At 45.8% G+C, this 26,070-nt stretch overlaps 1 protein-coding gene across 3 annotated transcripts in view; it reads left to right on the plus strand.

Annotated features, from left to right (window-relative positions):
* LOC138947480 (phospholipid-transporting ATPase ID-like) overlaps positions 1 to 25,067 on the plus strand; it is an 87,555-nt gene extending 62,488 nt beyond the window's left edge. For all 3 annotated transcript variants that reach the window (XM_070318972.1, XM_070318963.1, XM_070318958.1), the window contains exons 15-25: positions 4,909 to 4,988; positions 5,389 to 5,490; positions 6,228 to 6,347; positions 6,838 to 6,935; positions 8,218 to 8,396; positions 15,646 to 15,914; positions 18,006 to 18,189; positions 18,822 to 19,045; positions 19,850 to 19,933; positions 20,625 to 20,870; positions 23,256 to 25,067. In XM_070318972.1, the coding sequence (XP_070175073.1) occupies positions 4,909 to 4,988; positions 5,389 to 5,490; positions 6,228 to 6,347; positions 6,838 to 6,935; positions 8,218 to 8,396; positions 15,646 to 15,914; positions 18,006 to 18,189; positions 18,822 to 19,045; positions 19,850 to 19,933; positions 20,625 to 20,870; positions 23,256 to 23,966 (2,297 nt within the window). In that variant the 3' untranslated portion in view covers positions 23,967 to 25,067. The remainder of the gene's footprint in view (positions 1 to 4,908; positions 4,989 to 5,388; positions 5,491 to 6,227; positions 6,348 to 6,837; positions 6,936 to 8,217; positions 8,397 to 15,645; positions 15,915 to 18,005; positions 18,190 to 18,821; positions 19,046 to 19,849; positions 19,934 to 20,624; positions 20,871 to 23,255) is intronic.
* Positions 25,068 to 26,070: the final 1,003 nt, after the last annotated feature.

Genomic DNA, 26,070 nt, shown 5'->3' on the forward strand with positions numbered 1-26,070 from the left:
ATGTTGTGCCCTCCCCCATGTGTTCTTGTGGGGAAGCAGAGCAGGACACTGCCCACATCCTACGAGACTGCAGGAACCACCAGGTGCTGAGAGAGGAAATCTGGCCAATGCCGGAGTCCCTGCACAACAAGCTGTACGGGCCAGTGGCTGCGCTGCAGAGGACCACTAATTATATCTCAAGATCTGGACTCCAAGTGTGATCGGCGATCGAAAAGAAGAAGAAGACCACCTGTCCAAAGCGACCACCCCAAAGGGTCCCCGGCAGGCTTTTTCTCTCTATAATTCACCTCTCCATAATGACCACCTGTCCAAAGCGACCACCCCAAAGGGTCCCCGGCAGGCTTTTTCTCTCTATAATTCACCTCTCCATAATGACCACCTGTCCAAAGCGACCACCCCAAAGGGTCCCCGGCAGGCTTTTTCTCTCTATAATTCACCTCTCCATAATGACCACCTGTCCAAAGCGACCACCCCAAAGGGTCCCCGGCAGGCTTTTTCTCTCTATAATTCACCTCTCCATAATGACCACCTGTCCAAAGCGACCACCTCAAAGGGTCCCCGGCAGGCTTTTTCTCTCTATAATTCACCTCTCCATAATGACCACCTGTCCAAAGCGACCACCCCAAAGGGTCCCCGGCAGGCTTTTTCTCTCTATAATTCACCTCTCCATAATGACCACCTGTCCAAAGCGACCACCCCAAAGGGTCCCCGGCAGGCTTTTTCTCTCTATAATTCACCTCTCCATAATGACCACCTGTCCAAAGCGACCACCCCTAAGGGTCCCCGGCAGGCTTTTTCTCTCTATAATTCACCTCTCCATAATGACCACCTGTCCAAAGCGACCACCCCTAAGGGTCCCCGGCAGGCTTTTTCTCTCTATAATTCACCTCTCCATAATGACCACCTGTCCAAAGCGACCACCCCAAAGGGTCCCCGGCAGGCTTTTTCTCTCTATAATTCACCTCTCCATAATGACCACCTGTCCAAAGCGACCACCCCAAAGGGTCCCCGGCAGGCTTTTTCTCTCTATAATTCACCTCTCCATAATGACCACCTGTCCAAAGCGACCACCCCAAAGGGTCCCCGGCAGGCTTTTTCTCTCTATAATTCACTTCTCCATAATGACCACCTGTCCAAAGCGACCACCCCAAAGGGTCCCCGGCAGGCTTTTTCTCTCTATAATTCACCTCTCCATAATGACCACCTGTCCAAAGCGACCACCCCAAAGGGTCCCCGGCAGGCTTTTTCTCTCTATAATTCACCTCTCCATAATGTCCACCTGTCCAAAGCGACCACCCCAAAGGGTCCCCGGCAGGCTTTTTCTCTCTATAATTCACCTCTCCATAATGACCACCTGTCCAAAGCGACCACCCCAAAGGGTCCCCGGCAGGCTTTTTGGCTCACGTAAGTGTAGCCTATGCGATGATAAACTTTGTCTGTCTGTGCGTGCGTATGTATGTATGTGTGTATGTCTGTGGTAGAAACTTTAACATTTCCGAGTCTATGGATTACGTCAGTCTCGGTCAAAAGTGTTCGACGTGTGTGATAGAAACTATTTGAAGACGTCACATTATGACGTAAGAGGGTTAGACGTCACGCAAAGGAATTACTGAAAGTCTCGGTCATTGTTATTGTGAGCGGGCCGAGACTTCTTGGCAGATCCAGGGTCTCGCTTTCTTGCATAGTTTCACCTATGCTTACTGTGTGTGTGTGTGTGTGTGTGTGTGTGTGTGTGTGTGTGTGTGTGTGTGTCTGTGTCTGTGTCTGTGTGTGTGTATGTGTGACGGAGTGATTGAGTTTGTGTTACTGTTTGTCGATTTCTTACGTGAGCCTTGAAGGCTTCGCCTCTTGTTCTCTCTATAATTCACCTCTCCATAATGACCACCTGTCCAAAGCGACCACCCCAAAGGGTCCCCGGCAGGTTTTTTCTCTCTATAATTCACCTCTCCATAATGACCACCTGTCCAAAGCGACCACCCCAAAGGGTCCCCGGCAGGCTTTTTGACTCACATGCGAAGCAAAAGTGAGTCTATGTACTCACCCGAGTCGTCCGTCCGTCCGTCCGTCCCGCCGTCCGTCCGGAAAACTTTAACGTTGGATATTTCTTGGATACTATTCAGTCTATCAGTACCAAATTTGGCAAGATGGTGTATGATGACAAGGCCCCAAAAAACATACATAGCATCTTGACCTTGCTTCAAGGTCAAGGTCGCAGGGGCCATAAATGTTGTCTAAAAAACAGCTATTTTTCACATTTTTCACATTTTCTCTGAAGTTTTTGAGATTGAATACCTCACCTATATATGATATATAGGGCAAAGTAAGCCCCATCTTTTGATACCAGTTTGGTTTACCTTGCTTCAAGGTCAAGGTCACAGGAGCTCTTCAAAGTTGGATTGTATACATATTTTGAAGTGACCTTGACCCTGAACTATGGAAGATAACTGTTTCAAACTTAAAAATTATGTGGGGCACATGTTATCCTTTCATCATGAGACACATTTGGTCACATATGATCAAGGTCAAGGTCACTTTGACCCTTATGAAATGTGACCAAAATAAGGTAGTGAACCACTAAAAGTGACCATATCTCATGGTAGAAAGGGCCAATAAGCACCATTGTACTTGAATTAACAGCTTTGTGTTGCATGACCTTGGATGACCTTGACCTTGGGTCAAGGTCACATGTATTTTGGTAGGAAAAATGTGTAAAGCAGTTCTTAGTGTATGATGTCATTGCTAGGTTTAGTTATTTGAGGTCAAGCATGTGAGTCGTATGGGCTTTGCCCTTCTTGTTCTCTCTATAATTCACCTCTCCATAATGACCACCTGTCCAAAGCGACCACCCCAAAGGGTCCCCGGCAAGCTTTTTCTCTCTATAATTCACCTCTCCATAATGACCACCTGTCCAAAGCGACCACCCCAAAGGGTCCCTGGCAGGCTTTTTCTCTCTATAATTCACCTCTCCATAATGACCACCTGTCCAAAGCGACCACCCCAAAGGGTCCCCGGCAGGCTTTTTCTCTCTATAATTCACCTCTCCATTATGACCACCTGTCCAAAGCGACCACCCCAAAGGGTCCGTCCCTGGCAGGCTTTTTCTCTCTATAATTCACCTCTCCATAATGACCACCTGTCCAAAGCGACCACCCCTAAGGGTCCCTTGCAGGCTTTTTCTCTCTATAATTCACCTCTCCATAATGACCACCTGTCCAAAGCGACCACCCCAAAGGGTCCCCGGCAGGCTTTTTCTCTCTATAATTCACCTCTCCATAATGACCACCTGTCCAAAGCGACCACCCCAAAGGGTCCCCGGCAGGCTTTTTCTCTCTATAATTCACCTCTCCATAATGACCACCTGTCCAAAGCGACCACCCCAAAGGGTCCCCGGCGGGCTTTTTCTGTCTATAATTCACCTCTCCATAATGACCACCTGTCCAAAGCGACCACCCCAAAGGGTCCCCGGCAGGCTTTTTCTCTCTATAATTCACCTCTCCATAATGACCACCTGTCCAAAGCGACCACCCCAAAGGGTCCCCGGCAGGTTTTTTGAGTCACTTGAGAAAAAGTGACTCTATGTAATCGGTCAGTGTTAGTCTGTCCGGCCGGCCGGCCGGCCGTCCGGCCGGCCGTCCGTAGACACCACCTTAACGTTGGACTTTTCTCGGAAACTATCAAAGCGATCGGGCTCATATTTTGTTTAGTCTTGACCTCCAATGACCTCTACACTTTAACGATGGTTTCGTTGACCTTTGACCTTTTTCAAGGTCACAGGTCAGCGTCAAAGGAAAAATTGGACATTTTATATCTTTGACAAAGTTCATCGGATGTGATTGAAACTTTGTAGGATTATTCTTTACATCAAAGTATTTACATCTGTAGCCTTTTACGAACGTTATCAGAAAAACAAGGAAGATAACTAGCCTTTTCTGTTCGGCAACACACAACTTAACGTTGGGCTTTTCTCGGAAACTATAAAAGTGACCGGGCTCAAATTTTATGTGAACGTGACTCCCAGTGACCTCTACACTTTGACGTCGGCTTTGGTGACCTTTGACCTTTTTCAAGGTCACAGGTATGTCTTGAAGGAAAAAAATTGAAATATCATATCTCTGAAACTATTCATCGGATTTGATTCAAACTTTATAGGATTATTCTTTACATCAAATTATTTACATCTGTATTGTGTTGTGAATAGCAATTTCTTCCTGTCCATCTGATGCCTCATATAATATTCAGAACTGCGAAAGTGACTCGATCGAGCGTTTGCTCTTCTTGTTCTCTCTATAATTCACCTCTCCATAATGACCACCTGTCCAAAGCGACCACCCCAAAGGGTCCCCGGCAGGCTTTTTCTCTCTATAATTCACTTCTCCATAGTGACCACCTGTCCAAAGCGACCACCCCAAAGGGTCCCCGGCAGGCTTTTTCTCTCTATAATTCACCTCTCCATAATGTCCACCTGTCCAAAGCGACCACCCCAAAGGGTCCCTGGCAGGCTTTTTCTCTCTATAATTCACCTCTCCATAATGACCACCTGTCCAAAGCGACCACCCCAAAGGGTCCCTGGCAGGCTTTTTCTCTATAATTCACCTCTCCATAACAAACACCTATGTATAAAGACCACTTTTGATCGGTCCCTTGGGTGGTCGAGATAGACAGGTTTTACTGTATTGATGTAAGCACAGTTATCTCCAGGATATGTTAGTTCACACACACACACACACACACACACACACACACACACCCACACACACACATACACACACACACACACACACACACACACACCACACACACACACACACACACACACACACACACACACACACACACACACCTCAACCCATCTTGATTCACCTTCCTAAAATAGAGATTTAATCAAAGTGTTTCATCCTGTCATTTCAGGGACATTGGAGTACCAGGCACAATCTCCAGACGAAGGGGCGCTGGTTTCTGCTGCCAGAAATTTTGGATTTGTTTTTAAAGTGAGTATGATAGTTTTTTGTGTTCCAATGAAAACAGGAGCAGCTCCTATTGTTCTTGTTGTTGAATTAAAGGTGGCATTTGTAGAGTTATGGTTACTTGTTGTTCAATTAAAGGCGGCACTTGTAGAGTTCTGGTTACTTGTTGTTTAACTAAAGGCGGCATTTAAAGAGCTATGGTTTCAGGTTATTAAGACATAAATCTCCAAAGCTGCTTATGTGTCAAATTCTTTTCGCACACATTGACAATTGGTGTGCAGTAGATTGAGACTGACACATGACAGTAGAGCTGCGTAATGTGTCGATTTCTGTTTGCAGTCTCGCACACATTGACAATGTGTGTGCAGTAGATTGAGACAGTCACATGACAGTAGCGTGGCACCGTGTCAATTTCTATTTGCAGTCTCGCACACCCAGCACCATCACGATAGAGGTGAACGGTGCCACAGAGGTGTACGATCTTCTATGCATTCTCGACTTCAACAATGTGCGCAAACGCATGTCTGTAAGTATCCGCCTTGGCTTTTCTTCTGTAAAGTTGTGAGCTAGTTGTGACTACCTGCTTTGTTCTGTCACTCTGTACCCTTTGTTACTTTTCTTTTCCTCTCTCTTTGTTTTTCTGTTTGTCTTGGCGGAGGGAAAAATGGCTGGTGATTTGTTCCTACATTTTCGCAGGATATAAGGTATGAACAAGAGAAAAGGAGCTTTAAAGGAGCTGATTTGTTTTCAAGTATTGAGAGTTTGGGTGGTGGTAATCATGTTTGTGTGTTATATTTGTTTATGAATAATTATAACTAGAATAAGGGGAGAGGTGGCACGAAAACTGAAAACTTACTGTTTGCAATTTGTTTGCAATATTTTGATGTATTTTGAAGCATTAAAGCATAACAAGTCACAGTCATGCTCATTTTTAGAACTAACACCACTATGTTTTGAAAAAACGATGATTTTTTTTTAAAAAGGCCCAAAAAGTGACATTACGCTGTAGCTCTTTATTAAAAAATCGTTGAAGCTGCAGGTTTGAAATTTGTCATAATGTGTTCACCAGTAGCTATAAACCTTTATTTGCCTTCCTTTCTGAAAATTATCAAGTCCAAATTTGGATTGACTCTTTGTTGGGTTGATGCAGACTACAGTTTATATATCTTTTCCCTCTTTTGACAGAGTGCATTTTTGTGTGCATTTGACCATTTGATTACTGTTGCTATTGTATTTATTATATGTTACACTTTTCATCCCCAGGTGATAGTAAAAAAGGATAACAAGATCAAGCTGTACTGCAAAGGAGCAGACAACATTATTTTTGAGCGACTCGCCCCCGCCTGTGCCGACCTCAAAGAACTCACAATGCATCATCTGAATGTGAGTTAAAAGCCTATCTTGTTGCTTGTTTGTCTGGTTGGTTTTTTTATTTTGGGTTTTCATTCTAACATGTGCTGTGTTGTGTGATGTGTACACCTTCCGTTGGAGATGACAATGTATCGGATCAAGAACTGTATATGATAGGATCAACCCCATATTATGAGGGCCTGGTAGCTCAGTTGGTAGAGCACTGGACTTGTGATCCCAGGGTCGCAGGTTCGAATTCGGGCCGGGACGGACACGGGTCAACTTTATTTGCAGACTCAGAGACGGTATCCATGTTCCACCCCCGTGTCACCACTGTGGTTTAACCATAGACAAAACAAAACATTCACCAGAACTTGGACCTGTCGGTCTTTAAATTGGACGAACTAGATACACAACATATGAGTAACATTGTTGGGTGATTACTTACCTTTAGATGATGTTTTTATTTTAATTTTATCTGAAGCACAAAGACTTTGACAGGTTGTTTTGATTTGTGTGACAGGACTTTGCTCAGTCAGGTCTGCGAACGCTGTGCCTGGCCACAAAGGACATCAGCGAAATGGAATACGCCAAGTGGAAGATCAAACATCATGCAGCCAGGTAACACACAACATTTTCCTTACACGTGATGAAGAAATAGAATGCGTCTTGAAGATCTTGTAACAGACCTGGGAACCCATACGATTTTGCCGTATTTTATACGCCTTTTTGTCTAAAATACGATCAGTACGGTCGGTTGAAAAAAAATCAGACGAGAAAAATCCTAGACTACTTTTCTCCACAAGCGCATCCCTGTCATTCCTGTCTATGTAGATGGGCACTGTTTGTTTTAATGATTAAAAATAACCTTGTAACTCGGCATTCGATCAATGATTACAGCTTTTGTCATAAAACATTAAAAGAATGATTTGTTTTAAATGTATTGGTAAACTTAATTAACGGTGCAATGGACGCGTGCGAAGCATGTTTGAATCATGGATGTTCAAATGTTGTGTGGAGTACACTCATATTTCTGAAAATACACCAAGTTTGTTTGTGAATACTCCAAGTACAAAACAGGGGTTCCCAGGTCTGGTGTAAGATCAAGGCACTAATCGCACACACAGTCAGTGCATCTTGTTTTCTTTGATTCCTTCTTATTAGAGAACGCTTGATTTGAAAATTTACTCCCCCACCCCCATGACAAGAATGTCAATCTCTTGTGCAAAATGAGGGTGACATCAAAATGTAATTATAGTTCATGATAAGTAAGGCAAACGAATTACAGAAATGAAGAAAATCACAACTAATTCTTTGAGGATTTCTCGTATAGCAACAATTTTTTAACAATGTACAAGATTTGTGACAATGCGAGTACAAAGTCAAGTAATGATGTTTGGGAAGAAATGTTTGCTTGTATAGTGCAAAGTCGCCACTAAGATCTTCAACAATGTCAGAAAATCAGGAGGGAGTCCTAACATGACAGAGGTAACAAACAAAGGTAACAAACAGAGGTAACAAACAGAAAATTGAATTAAAAAAAAAAAGCATTAAAGGGGCCAAAGGTGTAGGGGGGGGGGGGGGGGGGGGGGGTGACTGCTTAAAAGGGATTTTCCGGTGAATTGGCAAAAATGGTTGCTGCAGTTTGCTTTTCTTAGCCTGTTGAGTAATCATGTTAAGAAACGTAGCAGGTAGCAACCTTCTTCCTCTCATGTGTATAACTATCTGTGTGCTCTTCGATGAGTATTTTCCACTTTTATTTGAGACATTATCAATGCAAATTGTATAAATCGTGTTGTTGTTTGATTGAACTTGTAAAGCGCTTCGAGCTGGGGGGAAGCGCTATATAAACGTTCCATTATTATTATTATTATTATTATTATTATTTACTATCTGCCCACAGCACAACAATAGAAAACCGAGATGACAGACTGGACGAGGTGTACGAGGAGATTGAGACGGATCTGGAACTGGTAGGAGCCTCCGCCATTGAGGACAAACTGCAGGACGGTGTTCCAGAGACCATCGCGAACCTGGCACTGGCCGACATCAAGATCTGGGTCCTCACGGGTGATAAACAAGGTCAGCAACTCATTGTCTTCTTCTTCTTCATTCATGGGCTGAAACTCCCACGTTCACTCATGGTGTTTTTTTGCACGAGTGGAATTTTATGTGTAGGACCGTTTTTACCCCGCCATTCAGGCAGCCATACACCGATTTCGGGGGAGGCATGCTGGGTATTTTCTTGTTTTTATAACCCACCGAACTCTGACATGGATTACAGGATCTTTTCCGTGCGCATTTGGTCTTGTGCTTGCGTGTACACACAAAGGGGGATATTAAGGCACTAGCAGGTCTGCATATAAGTTGACCTGGGAGATCGGAAAAATCTCCACCCTTAACCCACCAGGCGGGATTTGAACCCACGACCTTCTGTTTAGGAAGCCGATGTCTTATCCACTACGCCCCTGCGCCTGTCTCATTGTTTTCAATACCTGTACATATATTTATCTCAGACCTGTTCCGGTCTACTCCTGAACTTTATCGTTTCATGGAAATGGGGTAAACCAGCGAAAGCTGTATTGACTCCCAGCCGCTCCCTGTTTTAGGTGCTGGGCGTGGTTGTAGAACTGTGAAGAAAATAATGAGTTGAGACGAAGGTGGGCGACGGTCAAGAGCGTCCATAATGTTACGAAAAGTACCTGGACAGGCATTAAATTACATATCTTACCCAACTCACATATAGCAATTAACTCTAGTTCAGTGCTGGTAACGCTGTACGCGTCCCCTTGGTAACAAGGAAGGCGCCTCTAAAAAAAGAGTGACATGAGACCCGTAAGGGTGTCTAAGCCAGCCCGGAAACGAGACTGCCTTCCGTATGCGCGCGCATACACCGCCATTTGCAATTCAATCCAAAGCTCAGCGCCAGTGAGACTGGTCGCATTTGATGTACGCTCCGGCTGTTTCAGCCGTTTTTGACTTAGTCTTTTGACTTTGTTGTTCCTCTTGGTATCTTCTTGCATCTGGACTTCTCTACTACTGTTGAGGTGAGATCGTTCTTGTTTATTCTTGATTTTGGCAGCGTTGTTGGCCGCATTTTGGACTTGCAAAAAATTTTTCTTTTCTTCAAAATTTTTTCGTGAGTCTTTGTTGTGTCATGGCCGACAATGCCAAGAAGAGGTGTACGCCTAAAAAGGTAGCTGCTGCGCCCACTTCTTCTAAAGAATCTTCTAGGAAGACTAAACAATCCGTTTCTGGTGAAGATACTCTTGCAAAAAAATCTTTTGATGTGTTTGTTGATTTGCCCGCTAAGCCGGTAGACAAGACAGCGGCCATTTTGTCGGCTAAGCCGGTTGACAAGACCGCGCACGTGAATAAACCTGCTAAGGGGGATTCTCCCCCTGTGGTGCCGGGGTTGGCATCCGCTGATGTTGCTGCTTTGTTGTTATCTCTTAGTTCACAGGTGTCTACTTTAGCGGCCGAGATTACTTCGACGAGAGCGGAGCTTCGCTCTCTTCCCTCGGGTGTGGCCGGCGTCTCTTCGCTTGCCAGCGTTCGTGCGTCTCCTGCCACTACAGTCACGAGAGCGGAGGTGCATGCCTCTCAGGATGATGAGATTGTGCCGTGTCCGCTTTTGGGTTCGCATTCCGGCGTTCCTTCTCGTTCACAAGGTATGTCTGCTGAGTTAGTAACCGGGTTCTCCGGCCAAAACTCGGCACGTGGTCAGGAGCGAGTAGCCTCAGGCGCATGGCGGCCGGGCGAAAGTTCTTATCTCTCGGCTGACTCAACCCGCTTTGGCGGCCTTTCAGTGGGGAGTAAGAGCCCTGGTACACGTAAGGAAGTTCCACTGCACTCTGCTCAGTCTCGGGACGGGGGCGAGTGTGTGTGGCTTCCGACCCCGCCCTCTGGGCGGGGGGTAGACAGTAAAGCTGGTTCTCTGCTGGACGATGGTAGTCAGTACGGGGATCAGCTTCCGGATTGCGCAGAGGTGCAAGACGACTGTTTTGATGACGACGCTTCCGGTCAGGCGGAGGGCGTTGGATTCAATTTGCCGCTTAAGCTGTCTTCGGCTGTGGCCCTGGCTGCTACTACGGCATCTAAGTATTTTGAGGAAGCAGTGGTGGAGTGCAACTCTCAGTTGGTACCTCCACCGTCTGCTCTGGGAGACTTTCGGAGTGCTAAGGACGCTAGGTGTTCGCTCCGTTTCCGTGAGTCTCCTGCGGTGGCGTTTGAGATGGCTACGGTCTTGGCGACTTCGCGCTATCAGACGCTGTCCCAGTCCTCTATGGTGCCGCTGTTGTCACAGCATGGGGTTGCCCCTGATTCGGCTTTGCCGTACCTGGCTCAAGCAGGGCGGCAGGTTCCTGGTTCTGCTGTTCGGAACTTCAAGCTTGCTTCTCGGCCTATCAGCTTGGTAGAGTCTTTTTCCTTGCCTAAGGCCGTGCTGCCGGTGACTCCGGAGCTGGCCTCCTTGAGAGAGGATGGGTATAGCAAAGACAGATCGGTCCCCTATTCAGAAGCTTCCCTGTTGTCTCTGGAAGAAACAGGGAGGTCTCTCCTGGAACTAGCCTCGGTTTCAGAATCGCTTCAGCGATCATTGTCTCGGTCTATTGCTACCTCTCTGGAGCCTTTTGAATTCCGCTTTGATGCCTCGGCAGAGGATGTGACGACTCTTTTGGCTACTTTGGGCAAAGTCACGCAGGAACAAATGCATTTGTCAGCCAGGCTTTACACACATGCGGTTCTCTCCCGCAGAGCGGCCTTTCTTGCTGGCTCCAAGATCAGGGATAAAGGTACGATAGAGTCTCTCAGACTTTCTCCGTTTACGGAAGGGTCTCTTTTGGGCTGGGCGTCGTTTGACGCGCTGGAAAAAGAGACTCATGACGCTAGGGACTTGGCTATTGCTCGTATCGCGCATCAGGGTTTTTCTAAGTCGCAGAGCAAGCCACAGACTCAGGGCAAGACGCAGACTCAGGGCAAGACGCAGACTCCTTCCTTTGGGGGAGGCAAGGCGCAGAGTCAGAGCTCCTCTTCACGAGGCAGGGGGCGTGGTGCCCCTTATCAGAAGAGGGGTTCATTTGGTGGTTCTCGGGGGTCGGGGCGTAAGCCCAACCCCCAATGATGTCTTCCCGAGCTTTTGATCCCGTTGGCCCCCACCTTTGTGGTGGCGGGCGGCCCCGCTACCTGGACACATTTGGTGTCCAGCGAGTGGATCGTAGGGATTATTCGTTCGGGATTTCGTCTTCTTTGGGCGGAGGGAAAGGCGCCTCTGTCCAGAATTCCGCCGCCTTTTCGGTTCCCGAGAGACCCGGAGGCCAAGGCAGCCGTACAGGGGGAAGTGGCATCCCTTCTGTTGAAAGGGGCTATCGAGGAGGTGCTCGATCAGGGGTCTCCGGGTTTTTACGGGAGATTGTTTGTGGTCCCCAAGGCTTCGGGGACATGGAGACCTGTCCTAGACTTGTCAACTTTGAACAAGTTCCTGCGTGTGGTGAAATTCACCATGGAGACGCCGGCCTCAGTGAGAGAGGCGTTGCGGCCAGGGGACTGGGTCACGTCTGTGGATCTGACCGACGCTTATTTTCATGTGCTCATGCACCCGTCAGACAAGAAATGGCTTCGGTTCCGTTGGGGGGAGAAAGTTTTCCAGTTTCGAGCACTCCCGTTCGGGCTTTCGCTCGCCCCCTGGATTTTTACAATGGTCATTCGTCAACTCTGTGCCCTTGTGAGGCAGGAGGGGGTGCGTCTGAGAGCCTACTTGGACGACTGGCTGATTTTTCACCAGGACCAGGTTCTTTGCGGCAGACACACGCAGAGAGTGCTCAGTCTGGCATTTCAGCTCGGTTTCACGGTCAATCGGGTGAAGTCGGAGTTGGATCCGTCACAGGATTTCTCGTATCTGGGGATGCAGTTCAATACTCTGGATTGGTCGGTTCGCCCGTCGCAAAAGAGAGTGGACAAGTTGCAGGCTTCTATCCGCTCTCTTTACGGAGAGAATCTGTCCACGGCCCGGGAGTTGTACTCTCTGTTGGGTCAGATGGAGTCCATGGCGCCTCTTGTTCCTCTAGGCAGAGTGCACAAACGGCCGTTTCAGGCAGCTCTGCAGGCGCTATGGGACCAAACTTCGCAAGATTGGAATGCTCAGATCGAGTTGGGGTCTTGGTTCAGCCGGACCACAAGTGTTTGGCTTCTCCCCTGGGTGTCGCAGGGCGTTCCTATTGTTCCTCCGCCTCCTCAGAACAATCTGTTCACGGACGCCTCCCTGTCGGGCTGGGGTGCTCATCTTGCAGATCAGACAGCGTCCGGTGTGTGGAACGTCAGTCAGGCCTCTTGGCACATAAACGTTCTGGAGCTAGAGGCAGTAGCGCTGGGCCTTCGGGCGTTTCTTCCTCTGTTGGAAGACAGTCATGTCAAGGTTCACACCGACAACATGACTGTGGCGGCTTACTTAAACCGTCAAGGGGGCACTCGCTCTCAGGTCCTCTCGGACAGCGCGTGTCGCTTGCTGACATGGTGCAGTTTGCACAACATTCTCCTGTCAGCGGTCTATCTGAAAGGCACTCTCAATGTCTTGGCCGATGCTCTCAGCAGAGGGAACAAGATCTTACACTCGGAGTGGACTCTCTCCCACCAGGCTCTGGAGCGCCTTTGGGCGCAAGTAAGCAAGCCTCCCATCGACTTGTTTGCGACGAGATACTCGACTCGTCTCCCTCTTTTCGTGTCTCCGTTTCCCGACCCTCAAGCTTGGGGGGTCAATGCTCTGGAGATGGACTGGACAAATCTGCAGGCTTATGCATTCCCACCGTTTTGCCTTCTCGGCAAGGTGATAAGAAAAGCAGAACTAGAAGGGCCGGCGTTGGTGTTGGTGGCCCCTCTTTGGCCCAGCCAGCATTGGTATCCCGATCTGGTTCGCATGGCGGTTCGTCCACCCATTCCTCTCGGGGTTCGAAAGGGCGATCTGTTGCAGCCCAGGTCGGGCATTCCGCACCAGAATCCTCAGGCCTTGCAGCTACACGGATGGATTCTGTCCGAGGCTCTCTGCTCCGGGCGGGTGCCACAGCTTCGACTTTGAAATTGGTTCAGCAGGCTCACAGGGATTCGACCAAGTCTGTATATGCTTCGCATTGGTCTTCCTGGTCCAAATGGTGTTTAGAAAACGGCGTCGATTCTCTGTCTCCAAGATCGATGCACGTAGCTAATCATTTATCCTGGTTGGCGGAACAGGGCAGTTCTCCTTCCTCTTTGCGCGTAAGAAGGTCAGCTATTTCCTCTACGCTTAGACAGCTTGGCCATAAAATCACTTTAAGTGGCGTGATAGCGAGTGTAATCAAGGGCGCCTCTCTTGATTTAGCTCGGTCAAAGGTACAGCTCCCGGCGTGGGATCTGTTTTTAGTTCTTCGTTTTTTGGCTTCGGATGATTTTGAACCTCTTCATTTAGCCAGTTTGGCTAACCTTACGAAGAAAACTTTATTTCTTGTTTTGCTCGCGACTGCTAGGCGCGGCAGCGAAGTGCACGCTCTCTCGGGTTTGGCAAAAGATATTGCCTTAGAGAAAGATGGATCTTTTACTTTGAAATTTCGTCCGGATTTTTTAGCTAAAAACCAAAAACCTGGTCAGTTATCTCCTTGTATTCGTGTTCCCCCCTTGAGCAGCGTTCTGGCTCCGGGGGATCCTGATGTTTGTAATTGTCCGGTAAGGGCCCTCAGCAGCTACCTGGCTAGGACTCTACCGATTCGCTCAAAAACTCAAAAGTTGTTGTTCATCTCACTCAACACGGTGAGAGGGAAGGATATTTCGAAGATCACTCTGACTAAATGGGTCTCAACCACCATTAGGCAGGCTTACATTTGGTGGCAAAGCCAGTCTGGCGATGTCAGAGCCGTGTTACCTCTTACTTCGTCCCGGACACATGAAGCGAGAGCTTGGGCGTCTTCCTTAGCGGTGCTTCGTTCTGGACGCCTCTCTGAAGTTCTTGCGGCTGCATACTGGCGGTCGGAAGACATTTTCATTCACTTTTACCTGAGGGATGTAGCCTCAAGTCGTCAGGACGGCAGTTCAGCTTTGCCGTCCTTGGTGGCTGCAGGGCAGGTTCTACATTCTTAACGTGGTGAGTACCCGCCACCTATAGTAGCAATCTGCTATATGTGAGTTGGGTAAGATATGTAATTTAATCAAAAATTTTAGTAATAAATTTTCATTTGATTAATATACTTACCCAACTCACATCGTTTATTCCCTCCCGCCTCCCCGCTGTGGTGGGTGTTTGGGTCTAAAAAAAGGTGTGAGTTGGGCTTCGCTTTAGATTGAATTGCAAATGGCGGTGTATGCGCGCGCATACGGAAGGCAGTCTCGTTTCCGGGCTGGCTTAGACACCCTTACGGGTCTCATGTCACTCTTTTTTTAGAGGCGCCTTCCTTGTTACCAAGGGGACGCGTACAGCGTTACCAGCACTGAACTAGAGTTAATTGCTATATGTGAGTTGGGTAAGTATATTAATCAAATGAAAATTTATTACTAAAATTTTTGATTAATTTTCATGTGCATGACTTTTTCTGCTACTTGATAATTGAAGAGGATGAGAACAGACGTTCTTTTTCTCTTTTTGCCAAGAATTAATCACGACTGTCTTTGTGCTTGCATTCATTGCGTAATGAATTTGAATGATAAGCCTGTTGTTTGTAATAATAATAATGATAATAATGACAGCTTATATAGCGCGAACCACAGTAGTATATGCTCTCCGCACTGTAAGACTGTTGTTTGTATGTTGATGTTGATGTTTACCTCTGTATTTACAGAGACATCCATCAACATCGGCTTCTCATGTCTGAAGGGGATGAGAACAGTAGTTGTTTTCTCTTTTTGCCAAAAATTAATCACGACTGTCTTTGTGCTTGTAATCATTGCGTAATGAATTTGAATGATAAGCCGGTTGTTTGTAAGACTGTTGATGTTAATTTTTACCTCCGTATTTACAGAGACATCCATCAACATCGGCTTCTCGTGTCTGAAGGGGATGAGAACAGTAGTTGTTTTCTCTTTTTGCCAAAAATTAATCACGACTGTCTTTGTGCTTGTAATCATTGCGTAATGAATTTGAATGATAAGCCGGTTGTTTGTAAGACTGTTGATGTTAATTTTTACCTCCGTATTTACAGAGACATCCATCAACATCGGCTTCTCGTGTCTGAAGGGGATGATAACAGTAGTTGTTTTCTCTTTTTGCCAAGAATTAATCATGACTGCCTTTGTGCTTGCATTTATTGCGTAATGAATTTGAATGATAAGCCTGTTGTTTGTATGTTGATGTTGATGTTGACCTCCGTATTTACAGAGACGGCCATCAACATCGGCTTCTCGTGTCGCCTGCTGACGGACGAGATGGAGGAGCCGTTCATCGTGGACGCCGAGTCGCTGGAGGAGGTGGAGCAGCAACTGCGGACAGCGCTGACCGAGGTCAAGGAGGCCAAGTCTGGCAGCAAGAGTGACCACGTCATCAGCAACGGGGCGACCACGTACAACGGGGCCACCGCCTCTGCTACGGTCAACACGGATGCTGAGATGTTCGGGGAGTTTGCCCTGGTCATCAATGGTCACAGCTTGGTGAGAGCCGCTCATCATTTCATTTTTGCAAGTTGTTTAGAAAAGGGTGGTAGGTGTTCCGAAACAGGTGGGGGTGGAAATTCAGGCAATAACCGGATATAGCCCTGTTTGAGGTTCTTCTTCTTCTTCTTCTTCTTCTTCTTCTTCTTCTTCTTCTTCATCGTTCATGGGCTAAAACTCTCACATTCACTCATGTTTTGGCACGAGTGGGTTTTTACGTGTATGACCGTTTTTACCCCGCCATTCAGGCAGCCATATGCTGCTTTCGGGGGAATATGAGGTTCACATTCCCACTGAATCTCAAACGGTTGCTCTTCTTTCAGTGTGTGACATTACTTCCACAGGGTTAATTCGGGAGTATGCGGAGATTTGAATATTAAGCAGACCTGTTTACCCTTACGATTTTGGCGTAATTTATTACGATTTTCTGCAAAAAATACGCCATTCCGCTATCCGTGTCAAGACAACGATTTTCGAAACGTCCAGGTTACGTTTTCCGTCGCTGTCCGCTTCCGATCCAACATTTTAAAATCTTGTCCGTGTTCCGATCCGTAAATTTTAACCAACGTTCTGCCAACATGAAGAGAAGTCGAGAATCGAGTGCCTCGGAAAAAGAAGACAACCCCTCTAAGAAGAAACCTCCAACCAACCAGAAATTTCGAAAAGAATATACCGAAAAGTGGACGTTTCTAGGACCTTCGTCGAAGGGTGCTCATCACGTCTAATGCAAACTGTGCTACAAGGATTTTGCGTGCTCGCACGGGGGGGGGGGGGGGGGGGGGGGGGGGGGAAATGACTGCTTCAAGCACACCAAAACGCAGTATCACAAAGATGCTGTCGGTCGTTCAACTGCCGATGGCACTGCCCAGAGAACTCAGCCAGCCATTACAGGCTTTGTTGCACCAAAAAAAGATGAGACAGGGCCAGTATCCGATCTGAAGCGGCAAGTTACTCGTGCAGAGCCAGAGGTGACAATGTGTGAGATGATCGCTGAACTCAACCTGCCTCTAGCGACTGCAAACTCCCTTTCACAGGCTTTTCGTGGCATGTTCCCGGATTCCAAAATCGCCAAAGGTGGGGTGCTAAGCTTACTTTTTAACCAGGTGTCCATTATAATAATTTATTATTTTTCTTTGTTTTCCACTTGACACGTCTTGGCAGTCAGAAATATGGGTTGTGGTGTAAAGTAACTCATGACAGTGGCTTTGAGTTTGAAACAAGGACTTAAAAGATGAAGCGGGACTTTTGAAGACTTTTTTCTTCTCAGTTATGTAAGGTGTTACTTTCAGTTATTCAGTTACTGAGAGGAACATAAATGATTAAAATGTTTAAAAAAAATAAAAAAATAAAATTTTATTTTTGATTAATTCACATGTTTGGCATTGTTTTTTTCATGTGCTTTTGATATGATCTTCTTTGAAATTATGATGACTACAAAAACTGACTGATGTGTTTTGTTTGTGAATGATGGATATGCATGATTGCGTTTCGAAGACACAGTTGTCATGTGCGTTGTAATTGGCGACGAATGCTGGGTGATTACTATTTTTGTGCCAGGATTACTATTTTTGGGGCTGAGCATTACTCCAAAACACTTATGGGGGTAAACAGGTCTGATTAAGTGGAGAAGGGCAGGAGCATGTGTAGTTTGGCTGTCAGAAGTTTAGCAGTTTGATCATGATTCTTGCAAGCAATCTACCTAAAGAAAATGAAGGTCTGATTCAAAGAAGAGTAATTCTCATCCTATGGTTTTTGGGGTGCCAACGAGCCCATAGTGTGTGAAATGACTGGTTGGGTTTTATGTGACAACTTGAAGGTAATGACCTTATTCTGCAAAGGTAAATTTTTAATGAACTCAACTTCCAGGGGCGGGAGAGGGTGGCATGTGAGTGATCTAAATGTTAAGGTTGGGTGTGTGTGTGTTGATCAATAGTACTGTAATTACAAAAACCAAAAACAAAACAAAAACATTTGTTTTGAGCGTAAAAAAAAGATAAGTACTTTTCTTCTATTTCTTAATTAATTGTCAAGTCCTTTTCTATGCAACAGTCTCATCCTCACTGCATGTTTCGTGTTCTCCCACATTTGCAGGCTTTTGCGCTGAAGCCTGAACTGGAGGGGTTGTTCCTGGACCTGGCCTGCCTGTGCAAGGCGGTGATCTGTTGCCGCGTGACGCCGCTGCAGAAAGCCCTGGTGGTGGACCTGGTAAAGCGTCACAAGCAGACCATCACCCTCGCCATCGGGGACGGTGCCAACGACGTCAGCATGATTAAAAGTAGGTGCTCTGGCCAGGCAATCCAAATCTTCGCGATTTCGCGTTATTTAACTTCTTGAAACTCATTCTTCCTTGAATGGATTGCCTGTCTGGCGGCTTGTTTTGGATTGATTTTTTTTGCAGTTTTCAGTGAGCAATTCTCCTTTTTGCTTTTACTGTGATTACGGGAAGAGTGTGGTGTAAGGTGAATGTGAAACTTGTGAAGTGCCTTGAAGTTGTTTCAGTTTTGTTTTAACTGTTTGTTAATTAGGTGTGTGGGTGTGTGTGTGGGTGTCTGTGTGTGCGTGTATGTCTGTGTCCGTGTCTCTGTGTGTTTGTGTGTGTGTGTGTGCGCGCCCATGTCAATACATCAATATTGTGAAAGATTGCTAGATGAAAAGTAAAACTAAGATAAATGCATGTGTGTTGGTGCACGTAGCACTCATTCTTCACGGAGCATAACCATGCTGTTTTGATCTAGGAATATTTTTGTGCTGCCCTCTGAGCAGGTTTTTATTCCTGGATATGCTGTTCTTGTGATGATGATGACGATGATGACGATGATGATGATGATGATGAGATGATTTTCTGATGATGATGATGATGATGATTTTCTGATGATGATGATGATGATGATGTTTTTCTGCTGACAGTGGCACATATAGGAATCGGCATCTCAGGGCAGGAGGGTCTGCAGGCGGTGTTGGCATCAGACTACTCCATCTCACAGTTCCGCTATTTGGAGCGTTTGTTGCTGGTGCATGGTCGCTGGTCCTACCTGCGCATGTGCAAGTTCCTCCAGTACTTCTTTTACAAGAACTTTGCGTTCACCCTCTGCCACTTCTGGTTCGCCTTCTTCTGTGGATTCTCCGCGCAGGTCAGTGAAAAAGAGGAACATGGTGTTTATGGTGATACAGAGGTACCTGCCATGAAAGGACAGCCTTGGGACCAGCCAGAAGTGTCCCTACATTGCAGGTGGCCTGTCATGGCAGGTATACCTTGGTAGATATAATAGAAAAAGGGAAACCAGAAGTTGTCCTCTTAAGGAAGGTGTCCTCTCATCAGAGGGGCCACACATGGCAGGTACCACTGTACCTTGTGCCAGCTTGTCCCAGATGAGAATTGTTGAAAAGTTTGGCAGTTCAATTGTGGTGTTTCAATCAATCAATCAATCAATATGAGGCTTATATCGCGCGTATTCCGTGGGTACAGTTCTAAGCGCAGGGATTTATTTTTTTATTTTTTTATTTTTATTTTATGCAATTTATATTGCGCACATATTCAAGGCGCAGGGATTTATTTATTATGTTTCAAGAGGTCCTACTCCCTGAGCTGTTCCTTCTGAAACAGCAAAGATTTAAACTCTAAATGGAATGGATGAGAAGAATGGGGAGGGACAGAGAATGAAGATTTCAGTACATGTACACTGTAAAATGTTTGAGATAAAATCAGCCGAATAAAATATATTGCATGGGAATTGTTTCAAAGTCAGTTTGAAATTTATGCACTGACAAATGCATAAATGACTTTTTTTTTAATTTGAAATAATTTGTTTGTTTGTTTTGAAGATGATTTGGAATAGAAGGAAGTAAGGTTGATGTTTGACAGAGTTTTTTCTTCGTTTTGATCTTGCTCTGATTGAAAGGATGACGGATACAGAACGTCTGTTGTGTTGTTACAGACTCTGTTTGACCCCTACTTCATCTCCCTGTACAACGTGTTCTACACCTCTCTACCTATCCTGGTCCTTGGCATCTTTGATCAGGTACGGCAGATTTGGCTATCATGCGTCTGTATCATTGACTATCAGACACTTCAGGCTATTTAAACTTGACAGGAAAGGTTTGTTTTATTTAGGAGAAAGGGAGCTACCACGACATTAGTTTGCGTCTTGATTTGCTCTTGGCATATTTCATTTCATGTTCTCTATTATCCCCATGCTGGCAAATTCGGGCCGCCTCCTCCCAGTGGAAAGCTAGCAGCAACAAGAGTCACGCTACCCAGGTGTCTGGGGGGGGGGGGGGGGGGGTGGTAAGGGGGGGGGGGGGGGTAAGGGGGGGGGGGGTGGGTAAGGGGGGGGTGGGTGGGGGGGTGTGGGGGGTGGGGGGGGGGTGGGGGGGGGGGGGGGTGGGTTCCTCTGTAGTAAACTTGTGCTAACAGATTGCATGTGGTTTGATAAGAGGCATGAAAACATGGAGGGGGGGGTGTTCCACTGTAGTAAACTTGTGCTGACAGATTGCATGTGGTTTGATAAGAGGCATGAAAACATGGAGGGGGGGGGGGGGGGGGGGTCCCACTGTAGTAAACGTGTGGTGACAGATTGCATGTGGTTTGATAAGAGGCATGAAAACATGGAGGGGGGGGGGGGGGGGGGGTTCCTACTGTAGTAAACGTGTGCTGACAGATTGCATGTGGTTTGATAAGAGGCATGATAACATGGCTTGTGTTGTGTTCAGGACGTAGATGACGCCCACTGTGTCCGCTACCCCAAGCTCTACGTGCCTGGTATCAAAGACGTTCTCTTCAACTTGCGTGTCTTCACCTGGAGTGTCATCGAGGGTCTCATCTCCTCTCTCATTCTCTTCTTCATACCCTACGGCGCCTTTGTCTACTCGGTGGATTCTGATGGCATCGACAAAGCAGACCTTCAGTCGTTTGGTACGGTGGTGGCTGCCACGCTTGTGGTGGCTGTTAATTTAAGGGTGAGTAGCCTGCAAAGATGGACACAAAATGAACTGATGTAGTGAAAGATGTACAGTCGAGATCATTTAACACGAAAAACGATAAGCCGAAAAAACCCATTACGCGAAACGTGTTGTCAGTCCCAATCATTCCCTTCATAAACCCTACTGAAAAAAACATCACAGCGAGAAGTGTTCACGTGTTTGCACGGCCCATTGAAAAAAAGAATGAAATGGTCGACGTAAACTTACACTTTATCACGAAGTCGGTACAGCTCTCTTGTGGTGTTTGCTTCTTGCGCGTGCATATTCTTCCCGATAATTCCATAATCTCTCACTTTGGAAATTGGAGCAGATGGCACACAATTGTCACGGTGTATCAAGATTCTGAAACCACTTCCGAAAACACTCTACGGCTTACGCGCGTTTGTTCGGTTGGTCAGCACCGATCAACTCTGTTGAAGCGTTTATACTTAAAACGGGTATCTTCTATGCTTTAATCATTTCATCACTTTATTGGCATGGAAACACGGAAAAAAGCGGCTTCCTTTGGAAATAGAGCCTTTTATTCGCTGTCAGAGAAATGAAGCGACCCGAAAGTCAGACTCCTGCGAAGTTAACAACAAGAAGACGCGGGCTGTATTCTTACACAAAATAGCACTTCCGTTCAAACTGAAAGCTGAAACCGAATCGCGTCAGCAGTTCAAACGAGTTTCGCGAACATCGCAGCAAGTAAACCGATTTCAAAATAGTTTGATCATTTTCGTCATCGCGAAAAAACGTTAACTCAAAAAATAATATTGGTCCCTTTCATTTGGTGTAAAGCGATCTCGACTGTCCCTGTAACAATTGAGGCTTGTTTGACGGACCCATCCCAGTAATGAAACCTGCTGGCCCTTGGTGAATCAATTTGACTAAAATATACCTGTAACAATTGAGGCTTGTTTGACGGACCCATCCCAGTAATGAAACCTGCTGGCCCTTGGTGAATCAATTTGACTAAAATATACCTGTAACCATTGAGGCCCGTTTGATGGACCCATCCCAGTAATGAAACCTGCTGGCCCTTGGTGAATCAATTTGACTAAAATATACCTGTACCAATTGAGGCTCGTTTGATGGACCCATCCCAGTAATAAAACCTGCTGGCCCTTGGTGAATCAATTTGACTAAAATATACCTGTACCAATTGAGGCTCGTTTGATGGACCCATCCCAGTAATGAAACCTGCTGGCCCTTGGTAAATCAATTTGACTAAAATATACCTGTCTTGACTCAGACTTACACGGACACTGGTGCTATTGAACCATGAAAACCACATGAAAACAGACGCTGGTTTTGATTATATTTTATTAACAGCAAAGTTTTTTGTTTACAAATGCAGAATAAACAAAATTCGTCCCCACATGCAAATATTTGTAAGAGAATTATATAATTTGTACCAAATTGATAAATATGCTCACAATATTCTCATGAAACAGACTCAGTTTATTAAAAAATGGATTCCGTATCAACAGCTAGTAACGGTTGGATAAAGACGACTGATGTACATTATTACAATAGTCGGGGCGGGGATGTAGCTCAGTCGGTAGCGTGCTGGATTTGTATCCAGTTGGCCGCTGTCAGCGTGAGTTCGTCCCCACGTTCGGCGAGAGATTCATTTCTCAGAGTCAACTTTGTGTGCAGACTCTCCTCGGTGTCCGAACACCCCCGTGTGTACACGCAAGCACAAGACCAAGTGCGCACGAAAAAGATCCTGTAATCCATGTCAGAGTTCGGTGGGTTATAGAAACACGAACATACCCAGCATGCTTCCTCCGAAAGCGGCGTATGGCTGCCTAAATGGCGGGGTAAAAACGGTCATACACGTAAAAGCTGTGGGAGTTTCAGCCCATGAACGAACAAACAAACAAACAAATTACAATAGTCAATGTATTCCTCCGAGTTTCGGGACGTGCTCTGAAAATGTACGAAGTAAGTGAATATCACATGTGTGTTCAGCTCTGTCATTGCTGTGACTTATCAGTGACAATGCTTTTGAATGTGTTATTATAAATCTGTGCTTGCCTGAATAAAAAATTGTTAAAGAAAAAAAATATACCCGTCTTGATAGGACACAACAGTATTGTAGGTACATGTACCACCATATACAATCCCTCATTCATTTTGCTAGCTTTACAACCATGCTCTGAAGGCTATCTGTCAGTTACCTTGAGAAGGCAGCCTATTAAGGGCTTCATTTTCTGTTCCTTATCATGTTCTTCTTTGCGAATAATCTTTTGAAGTCATTTACTGAAGCGTGTTAGATGGTAGGTAAGTCTGTTCATGCAAGGATCAGAGCCCAGACTGAACGTACTGTCACCTGTTTCATGCACATGAGCTAACTGGCGCTTGTTTGCCTTTCAGTGTGCGTTGGACATGAGCTACTGGACAGGCTTCAACCACTTTGTGGTGTGGGGTAGCATCATCTACTACTTCTGCTTTCAACTGGCCTTCTACTCGGAGGCCATCGTGTACGACTACGTGGGCACATCCTTCGAGGTGTTCGGCAACCCGGCGACCTGGTTCACCATGCTGCTCACCTGCACCATCCTGGTGGTGCCCATGGTGGTGTGGCGGTTCTACCAGACCAGCGTCAACCCCACGCTCTCCGATCGCGTGCGTCTGCGCCAGAGGATGCGCAAGTCCAAGTCGCGTGGTCGCGACCTCACAGTGCACCGCCAGTCCACATTCCGTCGCAGCCAGCGCTCCATTCGCTCCGGGTACGCCTTCGCTCACCAAGCTGGTTTCGGCGAGCTCATCACCAGCGGCCTGAACATGAAGGAGCGTGCCAAGGAGATCGTCACCACGCCGGTCCGACTCACCAAAATGCTGAGGCAGAACGCCAACCACGTGCCCAAGAAGTCCCCGACCACAGAAGGTCTGCCCGTCCCCGGTACCTCTCGCTCGGAGCCCGGCAGCAAGCAGCCGTCGCCGCGCGTCTCCAAAAACCTGGAGGAGCCCAAAAAAAGCCAATCTACAAGCTCCGTAGACTCTGTCAGCAGGCCTGAGCCTTCTCACAGGCCTGAGCCTTCTCCCTTGCCGCAGGGCAAGACCATCTTTGTGGAACGCTTGTGATAGTCCATCAGGATGGGTGAAACAGTGGTTGGTGCCACTACACCGTGTCGTGTCTGTCGTGCGTTCATGGCTCGTTGGAGGACGGCTGGGTTGACGTCTCTCTTGTGTGATGGCTCAGTACTGGCTTTGCAAGGACTCAGCTCCGAGTGTGATAAATTCATCATTTCAACTCTCGTTTCCGGCGTTAGGCTTTACTCAGGCTCCTCTCGTTGGTGCATTGACATCTGGTTGACCTCATCTTCATTTTTTTCTACCCCTTTTTAATAGGTTTTTTTTATCAAACGATCTAGATAGATAGATAGACTCTGACAAAAGAGAGCAGGATGAAGGCTTTTGTTTCCAGAGCTACAAGACGTCTTGTTTCTCTGCTTGTCCCGTCTCCCAGATTTGTCCCGAAATGTGTCCATCCCCCCACCCTCCCCCCAATTTTTTTTTCTCTATATAAAATACCAACAGTTACGTCCTGATCCCTTCTGGTCATTATTTGTTCATAGGGCATTGAGAAGTTTTGCAGTTAATGCTTGACGCATTACTTTGTATAGGCGAATTTGTGAATCAGAATTTGTGAATCAGAAAGAAGCCAACCCATTGTGTGGAATTTTGACAAGAGAACAACAAAGGGATTGTTTAGAGAATGGGCAATACTTTCTGGTCGTAATTATGTGAACATAAATTATTTTTGTTGACGTCGTTGTTAATGGTTACTGTTACATATTTAAAGAAAGGTTTTAAAAGAAAAGAAATTTGTTGTATATTGTCATAATGCCATTGTTTCCTGGCCTCTCTGATGGGACTTGCTGCTGTGGATGAAGATGAACACTGTACAGTATCATTGTCAGATTCAATGCATGTATTTTCTTGTTTTATCAAAGTTTATTTTCGAGACTTTTTCTTCTTTGAACAAATGCAAGTTTCTGTAGCAACACATTTGTGAAGCCTGAGTTATGGCTTAGCTTTTGCTGTATGTACATGGTTTGAATTTCTGTTGTGGTCTTTTTTGTTCGTGATTTGGGTGGGAAAGGAAAACACACACAGCAGTGGGTAACTTTCTACTGGTTTGTTTGAAACCTGTTGACTTACAAGATTAAAGTTGAAACTGTGGACAGTTCTGAGAATATGCATTGTAAAATGTGTATATTTTGTTACAGATGTACGTTAATATAGTGTACATAATGTCTTGACAGCTAAAAACATCATTCATGGTATTGTTCACTTCCCTCAGCCTCCCTGGACCCCATCCTCTTCTTGCCCCAAATGTGAAACTTGTCATTTGGAACAACTCCTGCAGCTGATCCACAAAAGAAATACAAAACATTAGGCTTGTTTTTAAAGAGCATAAACTGGTTTTGTTTCAATGGGCGATCGCAGATTTCTCACCCCTCTATGGCTCAGGTATTGTCAATTTTTTTTTACTGGACTTACATGAGATTCTGTTTTGGATTGCAGCGCTGAATGAAATTAGCTGTTGTCAGAACAACAATTTAAGACATCAGCCTTCAAAGAGCATTTTGTACAAAACAGTACAAGCCTTGGCTAAAAAGATTAGAAGCTATCTGTGAAATTATCAGTATGAATTTGGTGTGATGTTGAAGAGGCGAACGGAATATCTGTGTCGCAAAAACAGTTGAGAACGGCATGGATAGAGGTATTGCAGTCAACTGCAACATTCACAGAAATTAATTGGGCAGAAAATGATAGCGCCCAAGTGCAAGAGTGCTTGTAGTGAATGTAAAATCCTGGATAAATTCATGATGTTTGATATGATGGTTTACGGGAGAAAAAAATATGTCTTTTAGTTTCCAAAAGTTTGGACAGAATCTGTATTTCTTTTGTGGATGGGCATAAACAACTGTGAATTTCATGAAGATTTGTTCAGAACTGTTGTTTACCAGTGCCTCAATATTGTTCATGCTGTGAACATAAATTTATTACAGAGAAAAACTTGTGAACCAGTCATAATAAAACATTTGGTCTGATTTTTTCATTGACCATTGTTACTGTTGAAATTTGTCGACCATTCTAACTTGGATTATTTTGTGTGTGTGTGACTTCGCTGTATAAATTTCTATTTCCCCCTCCAGACTTGTTAGTAAACATGATCAAC

The sequence above is a fragment of the Littorina saxatilis genome, linkage group LG1, assembly GCF_037325665.1.
Source record: "Littorina saxatilis isolate snail1 linkage group LG1, US_GU_Lsax_2.0, whole genome shotgun sequence".
Classification (NCBI taxonomy): domain Eukaryota; kingdom Metazoa; phylum Mollusca; class Gastropoda; order Littorinimorpha; family Littorinidae; genus Littorina; species Littorina saxatilis.